The sequence below is a fragment of the Triplophysa dalaica genome, chromosome 20 (genome assembly GCF_015846415.1).
Source record: "Triplophysa dalaica isolate WHDGS20190420 chromosome 20, ASM1584641v1, whole genome shotgun sequence".
Taxonomy (NCBI): domain Eukaryota; kingdom Metazoa; phylum Chordata; class Actinopteri; order Cypriniformes; family Nemacheilidae; genus Triplophysa; species Triplophysa dalaica.
In genome coordinates, this window is record NC_079561.1 from 1185001 (window position 1) to 1199879 (window position 14879).

Here is a 14879-nt window from a genome sequence, read left to right on the forward strand (position 1 = left end):
AATACCAATTCAAGCGATATTATGAATGAAAGATACAAAATGCAGAAGAAAAAAGGGCATGTTAAAAGGATGGTTCGCCAAGAAAAAATAAACCAAATGCACACGGCTTTCAAGCATTGAGCACAAAATTGTTCATCCTTTTTACGCCATTATATTTTTTAAGTCCAAGCATTTAAAATCATTGATAACGATTCGCTTCTTTCATAGTCTGAAGTTGCTTTTCCTCATAAAACCTCAGACCCCCTTATTAAAACAGACAGAATTTTGCAGGTTCTGTTCCGCAATAGAAATTCACGTTTATTTGGACCAGTGTTATTTTCGTAAACTGAAACCAAAACTGAGATAAAAACGATTGATGAAAAATATATTTTGTAAACTGAAATAAATAAATAAATGTAAAAAAAAAAAATGAAACTAAACTAACTACAGTTGTTTAAAAACGAACTAAAATAAAATAATATTTATCAAAAATAAATAATAGTGTTCAGAAATAATGAGGTTCTTTCCCATTGTGGCTAATTCTGGGTAGGATGTAGCAGCAGCTGTTCTATACTATAGATAACACGTTATGATCATTTGCGTGAAGAAGAAGACAGTAGGATGTCTGGCTAGTCGGAGACGACAGAACATCATTTTAGATAATTTCGGGTATTCGATTGAAACTGGATGAAGAAGACAGAAATAATTGATGGCAGGTCGAAAACGGCAGAGCCCTGTTTGGGACTATTTCCAGTTTTCGTCTGAAACTGAAACAAATGTATTGTCTTGGTGCAAGATAAGATTTGCGGGGTTGAAATAAGGGGGAAATCCGACAAACCTGAAATTTCATTTGCAATCGAAAAACCGCGTGGAGTACAAAAATTTCATGATAAAAGATTAGGAAAGGAGGAGAAGTAAAAACGATGACGCTAATGGCGTTGCTAGCAGCTCACAGACTCTGTCATTGTCCTTTCAAAGATCTGAGGTTTGACCAACAACTTCAAATAAAACTAAAACTAAAATATATTAAAACTTAATAGAAAATTGTTTACATAATAAAAACTAAATTCAAACGAAAAATTCTAAACCTAAAACTAAACCTAAACTGAAATTTGCAGCAAATTTGAAAATGATATTAAAATAAAAACTAATTTTAAAATGCCGAACTACAATAACTCTGATTTTGACACGAGGTTTGGTAAACAAAGACAGAATGTTTATTTCTGTCTGAACTATCCCTTTAAAGATCTCTCGCCCTAATCTCACTCGCCCACTGTGTCACGTAAACTGAACCTTCTCTCTGATGTGAACCCGGGGAACAGGTGTGGTTGACGTATCAGTCAGCGAGAACTGCGGTAATCCCGGTTCTTTCGCTCTCTCCCGTCTGAGCATTGGCAGAGAGACGATGTTTTTATTCTCAGCTGCAATGCGGAGCAGTCTGGTGCTACAGATATTTCACGGCGGAAGCGTACTATCCTCTAGGACCGTCTGCGCCGTAACCCGGCTGACGTCTTCAGAGTGTCTTTATGCCGAGGGGTAAAAAACTACACGTCGGGCTATTTTGACAGACGTAATGACAGGTGGAAGTACTAAGGTGAGAAGCTGGAAGAGACGGCTTTTTGGAATGACACAGTTAGAGGGAGACAACCTGGCAGATGGAAAAGGAGGCGAGAGAAAGAGACTATATTAACAAGCAAAAGGAGGCTGTCTGTTGGCAAAAGTTGCACCAAAACAGCCAACGGGCGAAGCGTCAAATGGAGCGGCACACGGCCAATGAAATATAAAACAAACCAACAGAAACTAGATGACAAACAGAAACACACAGTTAACAAGAGAGTCTGTCAGACGGAGAGATAAAAAGATGGAAAGGCAGCCATAAAAACAAAACGTATCATCATTTCTGAGCATCCGCATTTTTATTATACAAGTATGTAAGTGGACTCACTTTTTAAAGTGGCAAGGGTGAAGACCAATATTGACCGTGACATTACTGCCGGCGTTGAGGTGGTTCCCCTCGATCGTGATTCGGGTTCCTCCGGAGAGAGGTCCCTGAGCAGGCTGGATGCGTGTGAAGTATGGCGTCTGCGGAAAAAAAGAGTATATAAAAATGCAACGATCAACACACTGTTAAGTATGCATTAGTAGATTTAAAATAATTGTTCACTCCAAAAATAACAATTCTGGGCTGGGCTGGCAAGAAAAATCGGAGGGTAGTTTGCATGGTCAGGTCTGTTGACTGGGGGGGGCTGGCATTCGTGTTGCAAGCATTCGCATTTATAATAGGTCTGTCTGAGCGGCCCAACCGGCCCAATACATTAGCGGCCCACCGGGAGAACGCCAGATGGCCAGTCCGCCCCTGTCTGACACTATTTTCCATTCCAAACCGTTCTTTCTTCTGCTGTGTATCTTGTACACAGTAGAAGATATTTTGAAGAATGCTGGTCGCCAAACAATACTTGTATGAACACAACACCCCTGAGACATTTCTCAAAATATCTTCTTCTGTGTTTCACAGAAGAAAGGACGAATAAATAATGACAGAATTTGTGTTTTGGGGTGAACTATCCCTCGTCTCCGAGATGCTTACCACAAAGGTGAAAGCCCTGGGTGAGAGCGCCCTGTAGTCAGCCAGACAGTCTCGGACGCAAACCTCCAACTGTGCTTCCTGTACGCGATACCCTGTGGCGTCATTCAGCAGACACACGATCCTGCGGAAACAGAAACGTGAGAATCAGGTAAACGGATACAAAGCTTGGGTAAATATTATTAGTCAAATGAATCTCTTCGTGATTTATTATTAATGTACTGTAGTAAGGATGTCTTATGCATTGTAAGAGATCACCTTTCCGCGCTAACGTATTCCTCTTCTATAGGTATGCAAGGAACTTTTCCCAGTCTGACTCCCGTCTGAACGTCTCTGAATTGCAGGCCCAGGTTCTCTCCGGTGATGGTGAGCCTGGTTCCGCCCTGCCGTGGACCGGTCTCTGGGAGCAGCTGTTAAACAGAGAAACAAAGACGTTTTGGTTTGTATGAATATAGAAGAATGAGATATGACTGAACAGGCCATATAAAATGAAAAAACAACAAAGATTAATCCAAGACCCCATTCACACCCATCTCAGGTGATCCGGACATGCCAAAAGCAAGTGCGAATAGGGTCAGGGACCGAACTGACACATCGAACAGCTCTGTTTGACACCAAAGGATTGTGCTTGTATTGAACTTCAAGTACGTGTTTTTTTGTAACGACCATTTAAAGGAAACTTTCAGCCGAAAAATCTCTCATAATTTCCTCTTTGATGTGCTGAACACAAATGAAGATATTTTAAAAGTTTGCAACTAAGCTGTTTTGGTTCACCATTGACTCCCATAGTAGTCTTTTGTCCTACTAGGGGAGTCAATGGTGACCCAAAATGCCTTATTTACAACTTTCATTAAAATATCGTCATTTGTGTTAAGCATATCAAAGAAATTTGTAACAACTGTAGGTTGACCATATGATGATATTATTTTCCTTTAAAACAATGATGTGGTCACAGGAGACACTTTTAACAGGTGTAAACCGTTGACAACTTATGACAAGATCACCCGAGACAAGAGTAAACATGACCTGAAGTCAACGTCGCACTATTTGTGCCATGATAGAAGAACATTCCCTTTACACACCCTTAGTGATATTTGAACACTAAATAATGGAGCTCTGGTCAGTGGTAAGGTCTTGGCATGGAGCCCTACAGCTCCCCATTCTCACAGTTCCCATACAAACTCAGATGCCTGGTGTTTTAATGGAGACAAATCACCCCCTGGCGCAGCGGAGCAGAAGCCCCTAACGCCGGGCACGGTGAGATACGTCCCTCCGGCCCCCCTCCTCCATCCAGGCTCTAATTGAAACTTATTACCCATGCTCCTGGATGCGTGCTTCTGAGCTGCGTGGCGCATGGCGGTAGGATAATGTGATTTATTTAGCTGGATTATTCTCCGTAACGAGGACAGGTGTGGCATGACAAAACAAATATGGTGAATGATGTGCGGGGGTAACAGTGGGACGGCGCCCTGTAACAGCCATCATGAGGTAATTACAGGTAGTCTCTACGCCCGATCTCTCGACCACGAGGTCTCCATGGAAACCTGGAGCCGGGCATCGTCCGTCTCACAGGCTTGGGCTCTGGGGGAAATTCTGGAGTGAAAATGATGGTGCACGTCTTACTGTATGTTCATCTAATGCAATGTTGGAAATGTGAACGTCAGTACGTTTTATTACAGTTACGGTGGGTCAGACGCACAAAGCTGCACTGAATGAGAGCCTGAATGGGATTTTCAATACAAGCTAGTGTAGTTCAATTGGCGGAGTGTTGTTTTAGCTTGTAGTGGCCCAAAGTGATCTCGAAGAGGCGAATTCGATTTTTTTATAGGTGCTTAAATAATATAATGTTTAATTAATATAATGTATAAATAATATAATGTATAATGTATAATATAAGATGTTTTTACATTTAAATACACAAAAAAGCTAGAAAAAAAGCGAATCGTACCCTTCAATGAAAGTAATTTAAAATGTATAATATTTAAATATAAAAAAAGATAAAGAAAACATAGCAAATTGAACAGTTCAATGACTGTAAGTTAAAAACTTTAACATTTAAATATACAAAAAAGCTAAAAAAATAAAAGCTAATCGTACCGTACAATGACTGTCATTGTATCACTCATTATTGTAAAGCCTCCTTAAATTCTTTAGTTTGCACTTCAAGCACAACTATATGTCATCCATACAACGTTTTTAAATCATCTTCAATAATACAATCAAATAAAAAGCAAACGCTTCACTTCTGGTCATTACTGTACATTCTGAAAAATGTGCTTAAAGTCGCTTTGTACAAAACCATCTGCCAAATGCGTAAATGTAAAACAGCCTGATTATCAAAACAAATTCTGGCTTTATTGATAGACCATGTAAACCAACGAGCCTTGACCTAAAAATGACTGGATTTTGACTCGAGCGTGTTGCTCTGGGATTACGCTTAAATTAACCTACATTAGATGTCTTTTATTATGTTAAAAAAACAATTTATACATTTCTAATTAAATCAGCCTTAGAGGGGAATGACAGATAAAAATAAAATCTCTCAACACAAGAGGGAGAACGCTAATACACAGGCCCGTTCTCCCCGAGGACCTTGTTAAATTACACACAGTTAAGTAAATCTCCCTTTCATTATCGACTCCGGGTAACGATACATTTCAAAAATATATGCAATTACTGCGATTAAAGTGCACTGGAACGCGGAAGCCCCCCTGCAGATTTACAGTGGCGAGATTATTACTGTTTGTGCGTGCCCCCCGTCCCCCCCCGCGGGTGGGAGGACAACAATGAAGGGAGAGTGGGAGAACTTGGAGGGCGAAAAGAATGGGGGCCGTCTAAAGACCCCCGTTTTCCAGATCCCATCCGCCCACCAGCCACCTGCGCGATGCAAGAGGCTTAACATATTCCTGGTGTTCCGTGTCCTCTGTTGTTTACATTTGCTTGTCATTTGTCTGTCTGTCTGCCTCTCGTTCTCTCCCTGATCCTTATTAGCAAGGTGCGGTTTTATCTCGGCTTGGATGTCTGAGCGCAGCCGAGAGATTTGGCAAGCGCCTGGGTAAGATAGCGGAGGATTTGGCAACACAATAGCTGAGGATCTCTGACGGCGACGTACATGTGACACAAACCGTCCTGTTATAAGGTGCTTTGCCCGTAGAAATATGTACTTGTGCTATTCATCAGATACGTAACGGCACCCGTCTGACGCAGCGCTCTTTGCTTCCTGATGTAATTGAGGTTAAGTGTCTTTGCTTACGGGTACAGGCGTTTCCCTATGGATTTCGCCCTGCAAACCTGCTATTTTCAGAGCCGATCTACTGAAGAATAAAACTTCCATCGTATCTGGGAGTTCTGTACCTCATTTCTTTCTTCCGGAATTTTCTTCAATATTGCTAGTTTGTAGCATATGTTCTCAAATCCCTCTCCCCCTAAGCCAATCTTACAGCCTCGTATAGACCATACAATCAAAAATTGCCTTTTTGCACAAGCGATGCCAATAAAGAATACAGAACAACCGAGCAACAACAAGCCAAAGTGTTCTGTAATTGGTTTCACTGGGGTTGTTTTACATGTCGCTTGGTGGTGTCCAATCACAGGCTCTCCGTTTGCTTTTGTTGGTCTCCCACAAGGATGCCATCTTTATGACTATTTTCATCCGCTGCCTATGTGGAGAGTGCGGGGTGCGCACATACAATCATCCAATCAGAAGCTGTGAAAATCATTCCTTCTGTTTACGCTCCTTTGACTGTCTCACTTCATCTAGCCGCATTCGAACCAAGTCACAACAACATGTATATTTGACATATTTCATGTCAAAGCTTATCAGTGCTGTGTGCTGTTGACAGAAGTGAGATAAGGAGGTGTGTGTGAGAGAGAGAAAGAGAAAAAACAAAATCCCTGATAAAGGAATTTAAATGCTCAGAATAAGAATCATCGCTGTTGCCTCAGGTTAGGAGCGCTGTACTCTTGTGCAATAGGAATCAGGGAAAGTCGACACTCTCAGCAAGTTTGGGCGATATTGATGACAAAGGTTTATTTTTTGGACGATCTATCCAGTACCTCGGAGATGACGTGTTTTTGTAGGCTAACCCCGATGGAAGCGCCGCGCTGGGTTCCTCGATAGAGATTCTAACCCGTTTTCCTACAGACTTTTGGAAGATCGCAAAAGATAAGCTCAGTGATTAACAAAGGTTTTTCTATCAAGATCATCTTTACAAATCAACACCACATTTGTTACTTTTGAAGCCGAAATACAACCGTCAAAACTAAAAGCTAACACGATGCTATCAACAGACAACACTTAAAGTCGCTCGATATCAACACCACCCTTAAGCCTCCCACAAGTCTTTCTAATTTTATTAAAAATGTGTAAGTAATTACTCCGTGAATGAATCAGCATCAATATTTTAAGAGATCTGTGCCCATGCTGCATTATTTGTGAGCTTTATATACGTGATGACATCTCACGTCCTGTCCCCGCCAAAGGAAGTAGTCGCTTTTAGCTAACTTGTTAGCTACTACGGTTTTTAAGACACGATAAGTCTTTAAAAAAACCCAGGCGGGTTATGATTGGTGAGTTTTATGGCATAGAATAAGACATGGCAATATTTAGAGGTTTTGTTTACCACAGACCTTATTCCGGGCGATTTACATTTACATTTAGTCATTTAGTAGACGCTTTTATCCAAAGCGACTTACAAGTGGGGTAGGTAAAGGAAGCAATTAGGACAGCATAAGTACAACAAAAGCATAAGTGCAATCATAAAAGAAGACTAGTTTCATATAACCTGACACAGTACACAAAGCTAAGTTAGAGTTTTTATTTAATATTTTAATATAGAGAAGAGATGAAATACAAGTCAGAACTGATCTGTCAGATGTTGATGGAAGAGATGTGTTTTCAGACGTTTGTTAAAGATGGCTACGGAATCTGCAGATCTTGTAGCAGTGGGCAGATCATTCCACATAGGTGGATCTCACAAAAACCCATTGAAAAAAAACTCATAGACTTTGGAGCGATGGAACCGGAAGTCCTAAAATGCTAACTTGCTGATAGGTTTTGCATACAAAAATACGTCATCTCCCTATTGACAGAAATGCGATGACGCAAGACGACGCTAAATTTCTTTAACTCCCCTTCCTGCTTGACACAAACTGTAAATGTTTAATTCACAGTGTAAAATAATTCAATGTATTATGGTACTTTTATCAATGATCAATTTATTAAAGTTTTAATTGGACGTTATTAGCCAATCACCGTTTCCACATACTAAGGAATAAGTAACATGACTCCGAAAAAAAGAACGACGGGAAACGGCTGAGCTCATTGGTTAAGAAATGTTTCCACAACTTTAGCGCTCACATACAAACATTGCAAACTTCCAGAGCTGAATGCTAATGGACAGTTCTCTATTGTAGACCGCACTGGCTGGAACAGAGATCAGAGCACAAAAACGTTGACGTCACCAGGCCGCTTCGGCCGAGACGCAAAGCAGTCCACAATGAGACCGACATAAAGCAAATTCAATTACCACTCAGACCCAGGGGTCTCTCTGAAGAGACAGCATAAGACTGAGAAAATCCCAGTTAAGGACTCAATTCCAAATGAAATTAGAAGCTTATCCAGCAGCTAATATACCAAGTCACACCACTCCGATGTGAACAAAGGAGGAACAAGAGAATGAGGACGCTAAAAATGGGAGAAACTCTACAAAATGCCTGTTCTGAGGTTGGGAGACATAGGCATTCATAATGCTACTTGTGTTAAGCTATTTTATGGAAAGTGAACACTCTGTTAGATGTATAAAAGACGGTTGTTAAGGAGGGTCAGCATCAGCTCACAAAGTCCCTTCTCAACCAGTGACTTGGCACCAAAACAGGAGCCTAATGCCCGGAGTATAGTTCCTTTCACGCGTACATGAGGGACAGTGTACAGTGCGCTTGACGCATATTTCGTCATCAGAATAGTACGGGCCAGAATTTTGTTACCTCGCATTCAGAGTATGCAGTAACCACCGGAAAACAGTCGCCGTGCCACTTTCTCACTACAAATGACCCGCACCGCCACCACCACGTCGCCCGCTTTTAGCGCGTGCCTACCACGTGTCTACATTTAAAATACGAGGAAAAGACACAAAATGTGAATCAGGACTTACGCTGTTTCATTTCTTTGTCTTAACCTCTCTCTTCTCTCTTCTTCCAGGCATTTAGCTCTGGTTATAGAGCGATAAGTATGAAGAGACAGGCATGAGCTAACGGATTAGCAACTGTGCCATTGGCAATTACCCAGTATCAGGGGCTAATCTGACTGAAAGAGACCGCTGTCTCTCTGAACACTAGCTGGCAGCGCTGGCACATAGCAGTATATTAGCATCAATCCATTGCTGCACGCCAATAAAAGCAAAACGATAGATTTATCTGCCAACGTCTGTGCTAAAACACAGGGAGACGGGCTGGAGGTCTATTGTTTTAGAGTAAGAGTGTCAATGTTATAGAAACTGAAGAATGGCAGGGCACTGTTATTGTCAGCAAACGTGAAGTGAACGAATGAATGGAAAACGGCAGAATTCAGAATCCTGAAAATCCCTTCACTGACAGTTTAATTCCGTCAGTCACATGACTGCGTTCTTCAAAATAAAGGTCCCGTTTAAAGAGCATTTGTTAAAAGCTCATGCATATCCAAGTATTTCTAAAAGCCTCGTGATCATAAGTGTGTACATGGCTTGACTGAATGAAAATAGGTTACCTTGATGATTTTCGGGTGCGCGCAGCGACTGTTTCCAGCGCTGGGGTGCATCCAGATGCTCTCAGGAGGAGCACACTCCTGTCTCAGCGAACACTTCTTCTCTTGGACGCACCAGCCACAGTCGAAGCGAGGATCTGCTTTCAAACACATTCCGCAGCTGTCCCGCATGGCGTAACACTTGTACAGGTGCGCTAGCGGAAAGAAAGAAAGAGAGAAAGAGAGAGGGAGATTAATGGTTAGAAAGAAACACAGGCAGGAAAAAACTAACTCTCTAAGTTTCGCATTTTATAAAAAAGAGGAATAGTTCCGTCTCTGAGATGTGTTCGGACGAAATATGTTTGAAGCTCTTTAAAGTATAAAGGATTAAGAATATGTGACAAAACTTACATATTGTATTATACTTAGATAACACACTTCCTCTGAAAAAAGAGTTTTGGAAAACAGAAAAACATTCAGTTCTCTGAAGCTGGAGATTAAAGTACACACAAACCAACAGGTGTCACTTCAGATAAAGCTGACAACATTTCGTACAGATAAAGAATGCAGATTTTTGTCACGGGCCTCTGAAGCCGGAGGATGCTGTGGCTGAACGTTCTGATGTCTGAGCGTCACCGCTGCCGGACTTCAAAAGAACCGGCGCATCCATCCGTCTCAGCCTCGTGCTAATCTGATTAGCCACGGCTAAGCTTAAAAGTAGCTCGGTGCTAATTAAACTGAACCAAATGAATGATTTAATTACATTAACATTTCCACTTTACAGCAGGATAGAGCCGGGGGTTTCTCTGCCGGCGTGGAGAAGACGGATACATTTAATATGCTATAAAGAGGGGTGAGGAAATATAGAGAGAGAGAGTGAAAAGGAGAGAGTGACATATGGATGGAATGGGAAACAACAGAAAAAGAAAGAAAATGAGTCTGTCAATGACTTCACAAAGTGTTTTTATAAGGCGCCTTCTATAGCAGTAAGATGGTTTAAACAGAAGGCACAGAGACGATTTCTCTTTATCTTTAACAGCAGGTCTATCATATTTCTGGGACATATAATAATCAAACAGAAACTATAGAAACATCAAAGAAATTCGAGTGGTTTCCATTAAAATACCATTACAAATCATTAGCTTTTCCATTAAAATCAGAACAAAATTCCTTTTTGTAGTGTGTTTTGAGTCATTTTTCAAATACTTTTCCAATAAGCCGTGCCACCCTGCTGCAAAAGGAATTAGAAACCATGAAATAAATGATAATGTTTTAAAGTGATTTGTATTGGTTTTACTGGAAACATTAATGATTCTACTGGTTTGTGATGGATTCTATTGGTGGGATGTTTAAATCCTATTGGAATAATGTCCAAAACACACTACAAAAAGAGTTTAGTAATGGTTTTAATTGGAAAAGCATATGGTTCACGCATTAGAATTTCTGAAATGGTTTCTGTTAGGTTTCTACAGTTTTTTTCAGCAGGGCAGAACATCCCACCACTAAAATCCACCACACACCAGCAGACAGATAATGGTTTTCATTAAAACCAATACAGTTCAAATTATAAACCATTACATGCACAAACATGAGATTGTGTTTTGAGCAGCGTTCTATTGTTTTTTTTTGAGCAGGGATATAAAGTTTCGTTCCAAATAGTTTGTCTCTTCAGTGTACACAAATTTCCATAACAGAAGTACAACAAAAAAATGAAGTGAAAAACATCTACACATGAGTGGGGCTTCAGTTCGTATCATTAAAGTGATAGTTCAACCAAAAATGGACAAATTCTGTCAGAGTTTACTCTCCCGGTGTGACTTTCTTTCTTCCACAGAACACAAAAGAAGATATTTTGAAGAATGTTGTTAACTGCCGCCCATTCACTTGCACTGGTTTTGTGTTCAAACAATATGAGTGAATGGGTGCTGTTGCTGTTCGGTTACCAACATTCTTCAAAATATCTTCTTTTACGTCCTCTAGAAGAAAGTCAAACAGGTTCGAAATGACAAGAGGCTGAGTAAACGATGACAGAATTTTCATTTTTGGGTGAACTATCCCTTTAAGACCAAGGACGCTCATAAATCAAACACTTTAATTCCGTATGAATGGAGAGGAACTGAAATGTGTTTTCCTCTCGTTTTGTGGCAGAAACATCACAGACAGAACCAGATTATCTGTATTAAAAACACAGAGGCCTGGAGAGACATAAAACTGTCTTAATTGTTCTTCACGAGCACTGAGGAGAGATGCAGATACTACACAGAGAAGGAACTGTTACTTAACGTGCGATGAACAAGTGAGAGTAAAAGAGAGAGGTCAGTTTTACCTTTAATATTGTAAGGATTGTCGATGACAAAATCTCCATTCCAAACAACGGAGAGGTCCACAGGAAGGTCGCTGATGTCATTTCCTTCGTAGTCATACTACAGAGAGATAAAAAGAAAGAGAAGACAAATTTGATGACTGCACACTCATGGACACACATTTCAGGACCCAGAACAGCTTTTTATGTACTGTGCATCAACAAAATGAAAGGTTGACTTAACTTAAAGATTCAAGGCAACTTGCTGCACAGCTTTATTGAGTTAACACAACTTTTGGCCAAGTATTTCCCCTAACTCAATGAACTACGTAATGTCACATGACTTGTGTTAAGAACATGTGTTAAGTTTGTATTTATTTTCTTGTGACCCGCGGTCGACCCTCCCGCCGCCTTCCTTCACGACTCTCATCCCGCCTTGCTCGTCACAGTTACTTACAAAATTACAAAAAAACGAAAATATAGCCAGCAAACACTAAACTAGCAATCATTTTAAACATTTTAACCAAATTCTTCAATGCATGGCGGGAACATTCAAACAGTAGAATTGTTTTTTGAGATTACTCAGTTTGGCAAGTTGGTCAAACTTCTTGACGTGCTTTGGACAATCACTTAGATATCCAAGTACAGTCAACAAAATAATCTTTGATGGTACCACATTTAGACAAATTTTGTTCAGTACACACAATAAAATGCATTCTTCTTCTATTGAATAAACTTTGTTCAAGTTACTTTTGTACCTTTGTTTGAGAACAATTTGAAGTTGTCGTTTTTTTACACTGAATTCACAAATAAATAAAAAACTGAGAGAGTTATTTGAGACAAGCCACAAATAAACAATTCTCCACAAACGTACAAAGCGCATATCATGCCAAATCGACGCAACCATATTGCTGCGCAACACGTCAGTGATTTACAACACAGATCCTGACATGCGACTGGGGTCCGTTGGGACGAAGAGCTTTCTCAGAAACACAGTTCCACCGTTCCAGCTCAGAATGAAACATGCTGGCTTATCTCGGCCCATGTAAATCCTGCCATTTAAGTGTGTATCCTAGAGAGAGAGAGAACGAGTGAGCAATCCAGATAAAAAGAGACGGCAACAGAGTGAGACGGATGGAGAGAAACAGACATGTCTGGATTCTCATCACGCAATTGTGCGACTGTCAGATCAATACTGGGGGAGGTGGAAACAAACGCAGGCGGAGACACACATACACACGCACAAACACACACTCACACAAACACACAGAAAGCACACAATCGCGCATGCAAACACAAACATGCACACACACACAATCGCCAACAGAGACAAACACACACGCACGCACACACAAATGCACGCACACACTCACAAATGCATGCAGACATACACACACATGCACGCACTCACAAACGCCCACACACACAAACGCACAGACAAGTACACACACTCGCACGCACACACAAATACACACACAAACACGTTACAAGCAGCGATAAACAGCAGCAGATGTACCAGATGACACGCTCACAGAGGTTGTCGTATCAGGATCTGGAGAAACGGTCTCATCAGTAAAACTACTGACTCACAACCAGCACACAGAAAAATAGGATTTGTCAGAGCGCATCTTCACGTTTCTGGATGAAAGGAGAGGTCAGGCGGTGGCAGAGGAAGTGAGACGGGGACGGGAGAGGAAGCGTGTGCGGGAGATCTCAGAAATCTAAATTACAGACTGGAAGTGTAACAAACAAGTGGCGGAATTTAGGCGTGAAGCATGTTGAGGGAATGTAAGTGAAATTGGCATTTCCAATTTGCTCGCTGACATATCTCATTAAGAGTTGTACTGTCTTCACTTGTGCACACACACGCATGCACGAAATTCACACATATAATTGTTGACAACGGTTTTTTTTTTTTAATATGTGAACAGCAAGACCAGTCCAGTCAGTGTTAAAACTGGCTCACACTGACACCCGCCCCCAAGATATCTTTAAGAGGGTTCCAACTTGTTCTACAAATTCCACACAAACACGACCAAAACGTTGAAAACCCAACATGTTTAAATAGGAATAATAATTTCATTTATGAAAATAACTCTATTCAACAGTTACAGAGTTTTAAAAAGTACAGAACCCCAAACACATTCACATCACACTTATTATCTCCGTGGGGAGAGTCCATAGGCATAATGAGCTGTATACTGTACAAACTGTATATTTTATCCCCTAACCGCTACACCTAAAGATCGTAGAAAACGTTTTGCATTTTTAGATGGTTCTGTACAATTTAAAAGCTTTTTTGAGGTCCCCACACTGACACGAGTCCCCAGGAGTTGGTATGCATTCAGGTTTAGGTCCCCACTAAGATATAAAAACCAAGTCCACACACACAAATCTGATATCAGCTGTCGGTCTGAACAAAGCCAAAGATTCATATGATAAGCCTCTGAAAGGCTCAAGGTCAAAGTGAAACCGCTGAACGCCCTCGAGTCACAAGACCTTTGCTTCACACAACGGTTCATTGACAGCTCCTCTCCAAAGCTTCAGCTTGATCAAACGCGACCTCCACGCTCATGCAAACATTCTTCTCCAATCGGCCACATGAACTCTCACACTTCTTTAGCCTACATCTCCTCACCAGCGTCCCAGCTCCATTAAACTTTAAAGAGCCGGGGCCGCCCGCCCCACGCGTGTCACGTCTCAACAACGGCCGTCCCTGTTCCCCGAACACACAGATATGATTTATTCATATCACTATTAACATGCTTTTGACACGCTCGGCTCGGACAATCGCCGCACGCGCTAAATGCAGCGCTAGGGTCATGTGACCCAGGTTTCCGAGACCACAAAATAGCTGAAAACGACTGAAGAGGGCTTTGTTCTTTACCAAAGGTCACATATGCAGCATTATCGGAAAGGTGGTTGAAAACGACGGGGAGCTCGGGGAGAACTCTTCTTCCACTGGAGACGGGAAGAATAATCACGCTCATTATTCAGCCCGTGGTCAGCGTGCAGACGTGGCGGAGGGTAATTAATTGCTCGCGCAAGTGCGAGTTCCCATGAGGCCGTTGGAGGCCTCAACACACAAGGTGAGTAGAAACATGCACATGACCTAATTAAGAAGAACCATGATCCGGCAACTATTCCATACGCACCATACACACACACACACACACACAGTCCCTCAGGTGCTGAGCTGAAATGGCAGGTGTTGATAAATGTCAACGCCCGCTACAATGTCTCTTTCTCTATATCTTTGTGTCTGTGTGATACAGCACATCGCAGTATCCACGGGG

At 41.4% G+C, this 14879-nt stretch overlaps 1 protein-coding gene across 2 annotated transcripts in view; it reads right to left on the reverse strand.

The window, feature by feature from the left end:
• plxna1a (plexin A1a) overlaps nt 1–14879 on the reverse strand; it is a 180537-nt gene that overhangs the window by 33691 nt on the left and 131967 nt on the right. For both annotated transcript variants that reach the window (XM_056732783.1, XM_056732782.1), the window contains exons 11-15: nt 11608–11704; nt 9306–9496; nt 2822–2973; nt 2567–2687; nt 1925–2061 (exon numbers count right to left, since the gene is read on the reverse strand). In XM_056732783.1, the coding sequence (XP_056588761.1) occupies nt 1925–2061; nt 2567–2687; nt 2822–2973; nt 9306–9496; nt 11608–11704 (698 nt within the window). The remainder of the gene's footprint in view (nt 1–1924; nt 2062–2566; nt 2688–2821; nt 2974–9305; nt 9497–11607; nt 11705–14879) is intronic.